Source organism: Phascolarctos cinereus, unplaced genomic scaffold (assembly GCF_003287225.1).
Source record: "Phascolarctos cinereus isolate Bilbo 61053 unplaced genomic scaffold, phaCin_HiC Scaffold_726;HRSCAF=1367, whole genome shotgun sequence".
NCBI lineage: Eukaryota > Metazoa > Chordata > Mammalia > Diprotodontia > Phascolarctidae > Phascolarctos > Phascolarctos cinereus.
In genome coordinates, this window is record NW_027556098.1 from 354,046,250 (window position 1) to 354,060,293 (window position 14,044).

The 14,044-nt window shown below is 40.9% G+C and overlaps 1 protein-coding gene across 1 annotated transcript in view; it reads right to left on the reverse strand.

Moving 5' to 3' along the window:
- Nucleotides 1–14,044, reverse strand: part of DCHS1 (dachsous cadherin-related 1) — an 81,500-nt gene that overhangs the window by 26,199 nt on the left and 41,257 nt on the right. The window contains 2 exon segments of the mRNA XM_020975896.2: nucleotides 12,806–12,902; nucleotides 13,191–13,384. Of these exon segments, the coding sequence (XP_020831555.1) occupies nucleotides 12,806–12,902; nucleotides 13,191–13,384 (291 nt within the window).

Here is a 14,044-nt window from a genome sequence, read left to right on the forward strand (position 1 = left end):
GCATATTCCCCCCCCCCATCTTATCTGTGCTCTTCTTCATACTGAAGACTCCAGATATCAAAGTATGCAATGACTTAGTTTGGAGAATCTCCACATGCTCTTTCTTCATAGAGTTCTCTATTTCTTCATCCTGTGAAACCAAAGCTGATGCATAAGCTGCAACTATCCTTATGTTGGTTTGTTTGTTTATGCTTCTGAAGAACACTGACAAGTAGGCCACGGAATGCTCTTTCTGGTTGCCTTTGGGGGCGTGAGAAAACCAACTCAAGCAATAACATTATTCACTTCTTTGAAGAGAACCTTCTAGTCAGCCTTCTATCTAAAGCATACCTTCTTTTTCATTCTAAAACACAGAAAAGAGTATCAGAGGCCTGAAAAAATGGCGTCAGAAACACTAAAGCCATGGACAATCCAAAGCTGGTAGCAGATGCTAAGGACAATCAAAATACCTTTTCTAGTGATGCTGGGCGCACAAGGCGGATACAAGGTAGGAAAAAACTCAGAATGGATGATGGTCACTGCTTGACATATGCTCTCTTTCTCTGGTTCTGAGCCTATTCATATGACATTGCGTGTTCTCTTTCCCTGTGTAGGGGGGCTCCGAGTGGTGTTTTAGCCAAACAGGTTCCAAATTTTGGAACTACTCCACAGGGATTGCCATTAGTACCGAATATAGCTTGATCTCAGAGGGTGAGTGCAGGCTAGTAATGCTCACCTTCACATCTCATCCTTATTAATGACTCTATTATTATTATTATTATTATTATTGTTATTAATAATTCATGTTCTCTCAATGAAGGTTTGCTCATTGTGACAGCTTGAATCCTCTAAAGATCCACAATCAAAGGCCTGAAAGTATTCTCAAATTGCCCAGGCATTCACACCCAAATGCCAAGCCCACTCACAACACACGCTCACACCCAATGACAACACAAATTCACAGCCTCACTGTTTGCACACACTGATTAGGTGATTGCTCTCTCTCTCTCTTTTTCCACATACTCTCCTTCCTCCAGTACTAACTATTCAAATCCTGCTCAGAATACACTTTGCCAAAAAATCTCCAGGTGTTTGGCTTCCACAGCATCATTGCACTGATTACCAAGGTCAAGAGAATATCCGGATGTTTTCTTATTGTTCAGGGGTTCAATCAATCATTTCTAAAGGCAGCTTTAGAGAGACAACTAGCTGCCTTTTTGTTTGGCATTCCCAGACATTAACATTGCTAAATAGGAGAAGACAAAGCTAATCAATGGTAACTTTCTTATTTTCTCTACCAATGGAAATGATCTCCAAACTGAAAAGGACAGAAAACAAAATAGTTCACAGACAGCTGAAACCTAAGATAAGTAAGAATACAGGAAGAGAGCACCTAAGTGTCTTCAATAAATTCATATCTCCTGGACCAGATGAAAAACATTCTAGGGTACTAAAATAACTGGGGTATGTGGTTGCTAAAATGTTGTAAGTGATCTCTGAAAAATCACTGAGAAGGAGAGAAGTGTCTCAGGACTGGGCGGGGGAATATATTGACCTGAATTTCAAAAAGGAGAATAAGGTGAGTCAGTTTGTTTTCAATTCTTTGCAGACTTTTGGGGAGTATATTTTATGCTTGTTGTGTGAGTATTTAGAAAGTGAGAAGGAAATTAGCAATAGCTCACATGGCATAATTGAGATCAGGTTCTGCTAGGCTAACCTCATTTACTTGTTTGACAGACTCATTGCACTGGAAGATAAGGGGAATGCTGTGAACACAGTGTATTTGGCTTTCAGTATGGCATCTGGAAAATTCTCTCATGATATCTTGGTAGACAAGATGGAGAAATGTGGGCTAGATGATGTCATTGTTAAGAAGATAAGGAATTAATTGTAACGGAGAAATGTTAACCCAGGAGAGAGGTCTCTAGTATAATGCCCTAGGAATCTATGCAATTGAATCTTTTATTATTGACCTATATGAAGGCATCGATGGTATCCTTGCCAAATTTGCAGATGACATATACACAAAAAATGAGGAGCAATTGCTAATATATGGATGGCAGTAAGGATCCAAAAAGATCTTGAGAGATACAGCCCAATACTTACTTGATCTAAAGACTCCAGCTATAGCGGTAAGAACTCACTATTCAACAAAAATTGTTGGGAAACTGGAATTCAATCTAGTAAAGACTAGGTATGGATCATCATCTCACAGCACATATCAAGATAAACTCCAAAGACATACATGACTTAGACAGAAAGGATGATACCATAAGTTAATTAAAGAAGAAGCAAGAAGTTACTTGTCAGATCTATGGATAGGGGAAGAGTTCATAACTGAAAAGGAATAGAGAGAACCAAAGAAGACAAAATGAACAATTATGATTTAATTTTAAAAGGTTTTGCATAAACAGAAACAGCACTATTATAATAGAAGGGAAACAAAGTAGCTGGGGACAGAGGGAAATTTTTGCATCGTTTCTCTGGTAAGGACCGCATTTCCAAAATATATTTGGAACTGATTCAAGTTTATAAAAATAAAAGCTATTACCTAGTTGATAAATGGTCAAGGGACATGAACAGGCTGGAAGGAATCTAAACTATCAATAGGAAAAAAAATACTCCGAATCACTAATAATTAAACGAATGCAATTTAGAGCAATTCTGAGGTTCTACTTTGGACCCATCAGAGTAACAAAACTGACAAAAGGAAAATGATAAATTCTGCTTTGTTTTGGCTAGGCAACAGGGTCAAGTGACTTGCCCAAGGTCACACAGCTAGTAAGTGTGATGTGTCTGAGGCCGGATTTGAACTCAGGTCCTCCTGAATCCAGCGCGGGTGCTCTTTCCACTGCACCACCTAGCTGCCCCCGAAAATGAGAAATTCTGAAGGGGACTTCAGGAAAATAGGCACATTAATACATTGCTGGTGGAGTTATGAATTGTTGCAGCTATTCTGAAAGTAATTTAGAACTATGGCATTAAGGTTACTGTATATATCTTTTGATCTGGCAACATCACCACTAGGAGACCAATATCCCAAAGTAATCAAAGAAATAGGAACCTCTGAACAACAATATTTATAGTAGCTCTTTTCATGGTGGCAAAACTGGAAACTAAAGGGATAGAGATCAATTGGGAATGGCTGGACAAATAAATGTAATGGAATACTATTGTGCTATAAGAAATGAAAGAGAGAGTTTCAGAGAAACCTGGGAACATTTGCACGAACTAATTCAGTGAAGTGAGTGGAACCAAGAGAACAATTTATACAGTAACAACGGTATTATAAAGACAAACAACTTTGAAAGACTTAAGAACTCTGATCAATGTAATAACCAACCATGTATCCAGAAGAATGATGATGAAGCATGTTACCCACCTCCTGATAGAGAAGTGATGGGATTCAGGGAATAGATTAAGATGTATATCTTAGAGGGGCATGGCCAATGTGAGAATCTGATTTGCTTAACTATTCATATTTGTTATAAAAGTTTTGTTTTGTTTTTCTTTTTTAATGGGGGGACAGTGTAAGAGGATGAAAGGAAGGAAACAAGTATTTATTAAATGCTTCCTATGTGTCAGACACTGTGCTAAGTGTTTTACAAATATCTCATTAAACCTCTCACAACAAATCTGGGAAGTAGGTGTTGTTATTATCCCTATTTTATTGCTGAGGAAACTGAGGCAGGCAAATATTAAGTGACTTGCCCAGGGTCATAAGGCTAGTAAGTATCTGAGACCAGATTTAAACTCAGGTATTCCTGACTTCAATGTGTTCTATCTTCTGCATTACCTTTAGTTAATTAGAAAAAAAAAAGAAATTTGAATTAAAAAGTGTTGGGAAGCCAGAAGTTTTGGTCAAATCTAACTAGATGAAATTTACTGAGTATAAACATAAAATCTTACACTTATCTTAAAAAGAAGTGGAAGATGAGAAGATGTGGCTAGAAAGAACTCATCCAAAAATGATTTGGACAAGTTAAGTCTGGGTCAACTGAGCAATACAATTGTGAAAAAGCTAATGTGATAGCTTTTGTTTTTACATTGCCTCCATTTCCCAATGTATCCCCTCATCCTCCTAGAAAGCCATCCCTTATAGTAAGGAACAAAAAGGAGAGGGGGATAAGTGGGTGGGGAAAGTTAAGCAATACTAATATATTTAAAAAAAAACTCTAACATTCTATGTAGTGTTCTAAGCCCAATGCCAACGCTGCAACTCGTCTTTGAGATCAGGCTTGGTTATTATAATTTCATAGCATTCAGTTTCAACTGTTTTGTTACTGTTGATCTTTCCCAATTAGACGAATGAGGAAGAAATTAGTTAGATATAAGGATAGGGGAATAGTTTATGACCAAAAAAAGGCAAAGAGAAGACCAAAGAAGACAAAATGGACAATTTGGATTATGTAGAATTGACAAGTTTTTGCATAAACAAAAATAACACAGCTGAAATTTGAAGGGACTGCCTTGTGTATATTGTGTTCCTGGTTCTGTTTGCTTCATTCTGCATGAGAGTTTTCTCATGTCTCTCTGTACTGATAATATTTATGATTTCTTTTTTTTTTAATTCAATTTTTTTTCTTCTTGGAGGCAATTGGTGTTAAGTGACTTGCCCAGGATCACATAGCTATTGTCTGAGGGCAAATTTGAACTCCCATCCTCCTGACTCCAGGGCCTATACTCTATCCACTACACCTAGCTGCCATTAAACTTTTTTTTTTAAATGAAGATATGCCTTCTTTCCCTTTCGCCTCCCCCTCCAACCTCTCTATCATGCAGTGGTTAGCTTATTTCATCATAAGTCCTCTAGATTTGTGGTTGAATTCCTAAGATGTTCAAAGTTGATTATCCTTCAGTATTGTTGATATTGTATAATTTGTTTCCTAGTTCTACTCATTTTACTCCATGTTAGTAATTGTTCTCCTGGTCTTGCTTATTTTACTCTGTATCAATGCATACAAGTATTCTGAAAATTTAATAGGGATGACCTACACGTAACTGGTGGAAAACCTCTCAGTGAGCAAATTGTCAAAGACAATAAGACATGGAAATAGTCAATGTTAGAAGGGCTATAAGAAGACAAGATACACTATACACTATTGGTGGAGCTGTGAATTAGCTCAACCGTTCTAGAAAAAAATTTTAGAATCCTTCCAGAAAAGTCACTAAACTGTTCATACCCAGAGATTCTATTATTGGGCATTTGGGCCACAAAAATCAAAGGCAGAAAGAAAGACCTGATACAGTATACACCAAAATATTCATAGCATCATTTTTTTTTTGTGGTAGTGAAAACCTGAAAACAAAGTGTCTGCCCATCAAGGTCTATGGGAATGGCTGAAGAAATTCTAGTATGTGAATCAAATATCATATTATTTCACCATAAAATAATATCTGGAATTCAGACAAACAAAGATTTGTATGAGCTGATGTAGAGTGAAATAAGCAGAACCAAGGAGACAATATACATAATGACTACAGTAGTGAAAATTAAAAAAAAACCACTAAAAAGAAGTCTTAACACTGAGCAACTGTATAGACCAATCTTAGTTTTGGAAAAGAGATAAGGAAACTTTACTTCTGTTTGGTAGAAGGGTTGGGGGGGCACTATAGGTCACTAAGTTGGTTTGTAGGTATTTTTCTTTTTTAACAAGGGAAAGCTCATGGGGAAAGCTATTTCTGGAAATTTCTATGATATAAAACCAAAAGGAAACAACATATTTAAATAACTGGCATAAATGACAGTATCATGGACATGTACATTACAATATTTCAGTGGATCTGTGATCACAATGTGAATATTCCCTCCATTAGTGCAGATCTCAACCCACTCTTATCCTGGGTGAATTTTTTTTCTATGTTCTCCCATAGATCCTCCACCACAGATATACAATTTATTGGAGGGAATTCCTTTTCGTCTTTTTAATGTCTCAAGGACACCACTGCATTATCCATTGCCCTTATATGACTAGCCTACCTCTTTTCTCATTAAGAGGAAAATGGAAGGAGGTCCTTTTCAAATCTATGGTTACGGCTAGAATTCTTAAACAAGCTCAGAGATAGAAAGATTCATAAAAGATGAAACAGATAATTTTAATTGCTTAAAAAGAAAAAGGTTTTACACAAATAAATGGACAAATTCAATGTAGATAAGAAGGGAAGGTGTCAATTGGGGAAAAAGAACTTGGCATCAAATATCTTCAATAAAGTCTCATCCAAGAGTGGTTGCATGATGAAGCAGATAGGGAAGTGGCTCTGGAATCAGAAAAACCTGGGTTCAAATGTCTCCTCTGCCACTACTATTCAGGCAACTCTTTAAGACTTTAAGTTGCTAACTTGCAAAGAGGAAAATCCTCACCTGGAGATCCCTGTGCTAATGAAATCACAGATTTGGTATAAAAAAAAAATCCAAGCTATTTAAGGAATGAATACAGCTATATAACACAAATCACAACAAATAAGCAGGCAAACAGTTTCCAGAAGAAGAATTTCAAACAATCAGCAACCACATGGAAATGTTTAGTCACTTCTAATAAGAGAAATTTTTTTTTTACCTCACACCTGTCAAGATAGCAAATATGATTAAAAACACAGAAACAGTCAATGTTGGAAGGTTTGTGAGAATGTGAATTGGTAAAAATAATTCTGAAAATCAAAGGATCAATGAGCATAGTAGGTTGGCTCCACTTCCACTGATCATGAAAATAGACTGGAATTCTAGAATTCCAATTCCAGAAGTCCTGTCCTACTTCCTGTTTGCCTTGAAATGGTATAGTCCAGTTGGTACAAAGGCAAGGTCACCTACATGCATAACCTTTCTTCCATTATTCCTAACTGTCCCATGGGCAACCCTACTGCCTTCTTTTTGTCACCCTCATCCACAATGCCTCACAAATGAGCCTGCTTTCCAACCTAGCACTGTATATGACCTTCATGTCTTTCTGCCTAGCATGGAGATCAAGTGGTGGATGTGGTGTCCTGGTTCCATTACCCTCCTTATTGTGAAGATTCCTCAACCTGTGTTAACCTTCTATAAAAAGTAATGACAACTAGAGTTGATGTCTATCCTTAGGGCAACTTCCCATTTCTCAGAATTGACAGCCCATTTAAATAAGTGTGACAGGAAATACTGCAATTGCACATAATTTCTTCCTCTAATTCCTACCCTAATTAGGTATTCATTTTAGCTCCTATTCCAACCAGTCAACTCAAAATTAGAATTTGCTGTTTGTTGTTGTTCTGTTGTTTCAGCTGTGCCTGACTCTCCATGACCCCACTTGGGGTTTTTGGCAAAGATATGGGAGTGGTTTGCTATTTCCTTCTCTAGTCCATTTTACAGATGAGGAAACTGAAGCAAACAGGGTTAATACAGCTAGTTAGTGTCTGAGGCTGGATTTGAAATCAGGTCTTCCTGACTCGAGGCCCTGTACTTTATCCATTGTGCCACCTGGCTACCTAGCAAAATTAAATGAATGATTATAAATAGTCTGAAACCTGTGATTCTTGGTTCCCTCTGGCAAGATGATGTAATGGAGGGAGTATGGCATTTGTAGGACTTGGGTTCAATTCCTGGCTCTGCCAGTGGTTGCTTGTGTGACCCATGACAAGTAATTTTACCTTCCTGGGTCTCAGCTCCCTCCTCTATAAAATGAAAAGGTTGGCCTAGTTGACTCTTAAGGGATCTCTTCCAGCTGTGGAGCTATAATCCCATGATCTCTTTCTCACCAGTCCACCATCATTAATGTGGAAACAGAAAGGAACCAGGCATAGTAATTACTGCTATTGGGGAAGTGAAGGTGGATGGATTGCTTGAGCTCAGGAGTTCTACTACAGCTTTTCCTTCTGAGATCACCTTCCATCTTCTCTGCATAGATCTTATATTACCCAGTTATTTACATATGGTCTCTCTCATTAGACTGTGAACTCCTTGAATCAAGAGATAGTGTTTTTGTCTTTCTTTGTATCCTTAGCACAGTGCCCGGCATAGCAAATACTTTAAAATATATATGCCAGCTGCTACATCATTGGTGATTGTTGACTACGTTTTTGTTTTTATTATTTATTTTTAATTTTTTTTAGGCAATTGGGGTTAAGTGACTTGCCCAGGGTCACATAGCTAATAAGTGTCAAGTGTTTCATCTGAGGCTGCATTTGAACTCAGGTCCTCCTGACTTCAGGGCTGGTGCTCTATCCATTGCACCATCTAGCTGCCCCTACATTTTTGTTTTTTTAAAACAATTCTTATACTTGGGTTAAAAAAAAAAAGGACTACACAAATATAAGATGGGGGAGGCATGGCTAGGCAATAGTTAAATGAAAAAGGTTTAGGGACTTAGTGAAATACAAGTTCAATCAGATTTTTACTCTATTTTTTAAAAAATTCTAACAATTAGAATAATTAGAAAATTGGAAAAGGCTGCCTCTGAAGCTAATTAGATCCCCATTTCTGGAGGCTAGATGACTGCTTGATAGTGATCCTGGACTAGTAGGGTTGGACTATATACTTTTTGAAGTCCTTTTCAGCTCTGAAATTCTGCGAGTCTGTGAGAAGGCCCACACATTTGAAATTTTGTTCCTCCAGGAGTGTGCCAATTTGGTAGGTTATAGGTACACGCTGACTACATTTGTTGTACAGGGTCCTATGCCTGGGTTCAAAAAAATCAGCTACAGAAGTATAGGATGGGGGAAGTATAGCTACGTTTCCGAACATATGAAAAAGATTTGGAGAAAAAGATTTAGTGGACCTCAAGCTCAAAAGAAGTCAGTAGTATGACTTGGCAGCACCCTCTCACCCAAAAAATAAATCCTAGCAGAACTTTATGCTACACAAATGGAAGCATAGTGTGCCATAATAGGGAAGTGATATTTTGTCGTATTCCACCTTGGTCAGACTTCTAAAGAAAAATTATAAGTAGCAATAAGTGGAAGTTACAGAGATAGTTTTGGTTTCATGAAGGGAAAAACCAAACCATCCCAAAGTGGCATGGACTTGTGCATGAGGGTATTGTGGAGGGAATTTCCAGTTCTATAGGGTTAGGCTACATGAACTCTCTGGTCTCTTTCAGCCTGAGGTTTTGTGATTCTGGCCCACATGCTTGAAATTCTGCTCCCCCCAGTAGTGTGTCAGCTGCTTGGTCACTGCCTAAAGATCCACCCAACAACGAAGGTGAAGCTGACATTTCTAGATAGCCTAAGAACTGTGATTCTTAGTAACTCTGCAGGCCCACAGGTGTATGGTCCAGTGCAGTGAGGAGGAGAGGGTGTGGCTAGCTTGTCACTGCCATACAATGAGGCTATTTCAGGTTTACTCCTTGCATGAATTCTTTGAGTCGCCAAGGCTTTGTTTGTCCCTCCCCACAGGATTTTGCTGACCCTGCTCCATGCAGACTCCTCCTTGTTTGGAATGCTAGCTCTCAGATGAAGTTCATGATAAATGCTTTTTCATTCACGCATTTGAAAATAGGTCTCCCTTCTCTCTATGACTCCTGGGTACCCTGAAGCTCTTGCAGAAATCTCTTCCTGACCCTGACCCAGACTCTGAAGACCAAAGTGCCCAATAATATTTGACACTTTAAGGTTTACAAAGTGCTTAACAAACAAGTGGATCTCATTTGGTTCTGTGAATCTTCATGTTGGTGAACTGCAGGATCTCTTGGAATTTTATGGATCCAGTTCATAGAGTGAAACCAAGTGCCCTTAAAACCCCACAAATCACTGATGGTAAGTGAAGCTATCTGACCAGATTGTTTCTGCCTGGACCAGTGATCCAGGAGCCCACACCCCTGAGAGGCATGGCAGAGTAGCCCGAATATTATCTGCTGTGCTCACTTTCTAGTGGTTTTCAGAGCCTGTTGGTTGGTATGGTGTTATCTATATGCTGCATAGAACCCACGGAATGCCACCATCTTTTCCCTGTGCTTCCTGGAGTGGCCAGGATGAAAAACAGCCTCTTGAGTCCAGTAAGGTCTGTGCAACTGCCAGGTTAGGCCCTTCAGGTTCTACATCCCTTAGTGGTGTCTCTCCAAGACCAGCTGGTTTTATTTTTTTTTTTTTAGGCAACTGGGGTTAAGTGACTTGCCCAGGGTCACACAGATAGTGTCAAGTGTTTGGTCTAAGGCCAGATTTGAGCTCAGGTCCTCCTGACTTCAGGTCTGGTGCTCTATCCACTGTGCCACCTAGCTGCCCCACCAGCTGGTTTTAGAGGGGATAGTTAGTGGTTTATATTATAACCATTTTCATTTAGTTCTGGGACCCTGCTTAGTATTTGATAAAATTGGTCTGGGCTCTCCACTGGTTAGCACCCAGTACTAGATGTCTGCCAGTCTCAATGAGTGTCAGTTTGAGAAGAAGGAGATGGAATTTCGAGGGCGAAAGCAAGAAATATCTTAACTTGGTTCCCATCTTAGTCTATCCAGATCTTTATAAATGGATCACTGCAGAGACTAAGGTAGTCAAAGTCATAATTGGAGAGACTGGTGGTGGGGAAACAAACATCCTCTCAGAGGTTGCATTGCCCTCCTGAATACTACAGCCCTGACTATACTTCTTCCACAAGTTAACCTTGACAGAGAAGAGCTCCACTAACTGCTAGAAATCTACTTGTAGTTGAGGTTGCATTTGAGGCACGGAGACCATACTTTGAGAGAGGCTAGCATTTCATCATGGTCTATGCAGACCTCTGAGAACAACAGGGCATAATGAAAGGTACACTGGTTCTGGATTCCAATTCCACCACTGATGCTACTTGAGTGACCTTGGATAAGTCCCTCTTTGGGTCTCAATCTTCTCGTTTATAAAATGAGAAGGTAGGAGTAGATGGGATCTAACATTACTTCTAGTCCTAAATCCAAAAACCCATGTTGGTTTAAGAGTCTGGAACACCTCCAGATTGCACCTTTCATTGTTTTTTGCCAATATCTGATTATTTTTAAGTAGAATTAACTTTGTTGGCTACTTTATCCAGGGACTCTATAACTGGTGAATGGATATCTCTCACATCATCTCCAAATGGGTCCCCCCTCAGCTTATTCTTTTATTTTTCGGATACCTGACTTGCAGCCCCCCAGGTACAGAGCCCCCTTTTCACTGGCACATCACTCCTAGCCGGATGGCCAGACAGCACATAAACAGATCCTGGAACGGTCTCTCCAAAACGACGCCTCCCATCGTCAGCTTCTGCTCTGTTGGAACTCAGCTGTCGGCCCATGTTGCTCTCTGGGGAGCGCTCGAGCAAGGACAAAACCGTCATCTCACCATTCCTGTCTCCACCACATCTCCTGGCTATAACCCACATTCTGTACTCTCACACAGCACCCCGCCAGTCTTTGCCGTATCTCATCCTTAGACAACCACACAGCGAAAACCTCCTCACTGGTCTGCCTCCTTCAAGTCTCTGCTCTCTCCATCCGGCACAGCAGCTGCCAAAATGATTTTCCTTAAGCTTGGATCTGACTGCCTCAGGCCCCTACTCGATATGCTCCAGTAGCTCCCCATTTATCGCCTCTAGGGTAGCACATAAACTCCTCTGCCTGACATTTAAAGCCCTTCCCCACCTGGCTGCAACCTCTCTTTTCTCATCTCATGACACATGACTCCCCTTCCCACACTATGGACCAGCCAAACTGGCCTTTCCTCTCTTCCTCATGTACCGTCCTGCTCACATACCATACAAGCTGATGACAGAGTCTCACTTCAGTCAGACTGCAGTCCTTGGCTTCAGTCCTTGGCACCTTTCCTTTACTCAGGCTGCACTACACACTCATCCCTATGGGCTTCTCACTACTAGGTACCCTGCAAGCTCACTTTGTGCCTGGACTATTTCTCACATTGGAAGTATCCTTACCCCTGCAACCTCTCTCTCTAATTGGCTGGTTCCTCCCAGAACCTCCATTTTCATGAGGAGGCCTTGGTCAGCCATGACTTCATTCCTCTTCAGCGTGTACTGCTAATTCATGGCATTTTCTCTAGGCTAATTCTGTGCCTTCTCCAGCCACAGTGCCACCTCCTCTCTTTAGCTCCCTTCTGAGTTGTCTTCTCCTATTAAAATGTAAGCTCCTTGAAGGAAGGGACTGTCTTTCTTTCCGCTTGTATTGGTATTTCCAGCATTTAGCACAGTGCCTGGCACACAGTAAGTGCTTAAGAAATGCTTGTTGAATTGGCTTGATTTGACTCCAAGCATTTGCAAAGGCTGTCCTCTGTGCCTGATTCCCTCCCTTCTTACCTCCTCAAGAATCCTTCATTCCCTTCCAGGCATATATTAAGCATCATCTGCTACACAGGAAGCTTTTCCTAATCCTCTCCAGTTAACCTAATATTTGTTTGTATTTATTCCACATATATGTATGTGTATATGTGTATACTGTATGTATACACACACACACAAACATATATAAAATTTCCCCTATTCCCCAATGGAATATAAACTACTCAAAGGCAGGGATTGTTTCATTTTTTGTGTTTTTACCCCCAGCTCATATTATGTGCCTAGCACATGGTAGGAGATGAATAAATGCTTACTGATTGATCAATAGACTGACCTATTGTTTACTTAAAGCTAGGTCTTGATACCCACACGCTTAGATCTGACATGGCTCAGCCTATATACAGCCCAGGCCTCATGTGGTCTGGCTCATGTGGCTTCAGTAACCATACAGCTCAGCACTCACATGACTGTCCCCACAGGCCCAGTACTCACACAGCTGAGGCTTAGTCTTCAGACTCAGTCACATGGCTCAATCCCTACACAGCTGAGTGACTGGACACCTCAGTCCTCACATCATGCAGTCCTCAGACAGATCAGTTCCCAAACGCTCTACCCTCATACCCGTCATGCTGTACAGGATTGTTCCGTTTTCTCCTTCATCTGGGTCCTTTGCCTGTAGGCGTGTGACAAGGGTTCCAGGAGGGATGCCTTCCAACACCTGATAAGACATGGACACAAGGTCAACCCTGACCATGGAACTGACCATAGGGCCCCAACAGTAACCACATAGGGACCCCTCATCTTCTGACACTGAGCACCCAGTGTCCACCCTCTCTCCCCTTAGCCCATTGACCCTTCCCCTCTTTCCCTGAACGCACTATAAGTATGTTCTTTAGCTTTATGGAGATCCCCTCTTATCTCCTGAATGAGGAGCACTCCCATTCCTCTCTCCTGCATGGGAAGCACCCGTCCTCCCATTTATGAGGAACATCCCATCCTATCTCACCTGCACTGGAAACCCGCCACCAGCTGCCCCCAGGGTATGCAGGAAGGTTGGGCTGTTGTCATTGAGGTCCAGCACCATGATGTGCACTGTGCCTGTGGTGCTTCGGGGAGGAGCACCTCCATCTTGCACTTGTACCAGGAGCTGGTAGCTGCTCTGCTGCTCACGATCCAGGTTGCGTCGTGTGGTCACTTCCCCTGGAGAGTGAGGGAATAAGGGAAGGGCAAGGGAGAAGAAGAGAGGTGAGGCACATTAGGGACTTGGAGAGTCTAGGCAAGGGATTTAAGGGGGGAAGAGTTCATAGAACCAGGGGGACTAGGACCCAATGTACTTGGCAGAGGCAGAATTCTGGGTGCTGCAAGGCTAGGACTCCTGGAAGAAGAGAAGTCCAAGGAATTAGGGCATTGGGTGTCAGAGTTTTGAGAGCATGGGGATCCAGAAAGCCAGAGAACTGGAGGTTTAGGGCTTGGGGCTTTTAGAATTTGGTTCAGAAAACTAGGTGGCTGAAGCTTAAAATGGTGGGAGAGTGGTATCAGTGTTCAGGGTACTGGCTGAGTTATCTAAGGAAAACAATGAAAAATAGGAAACTCATTGCACAACTTAGATTTTTTTTTTTTAAGATATATCCTCCCCCCAAATGAAAGCAAGAGAGGGTAACCTGGGTGAATATAAAAGCCGAATGACCTATAACAGTATAGCCAGAAGCACTGACACTCAGCATGAGCTGAGCCTGGTAATAAATGCCAAGGACAAGTAAAAAAAGTGTTAGTTTTATTTTGTTTTGTTTTAGCTACATTCAATGCAAGAGGAAGTTCAAAGAAGGGATAGGACCACTTGCTTGGGTAGATAAGACATTG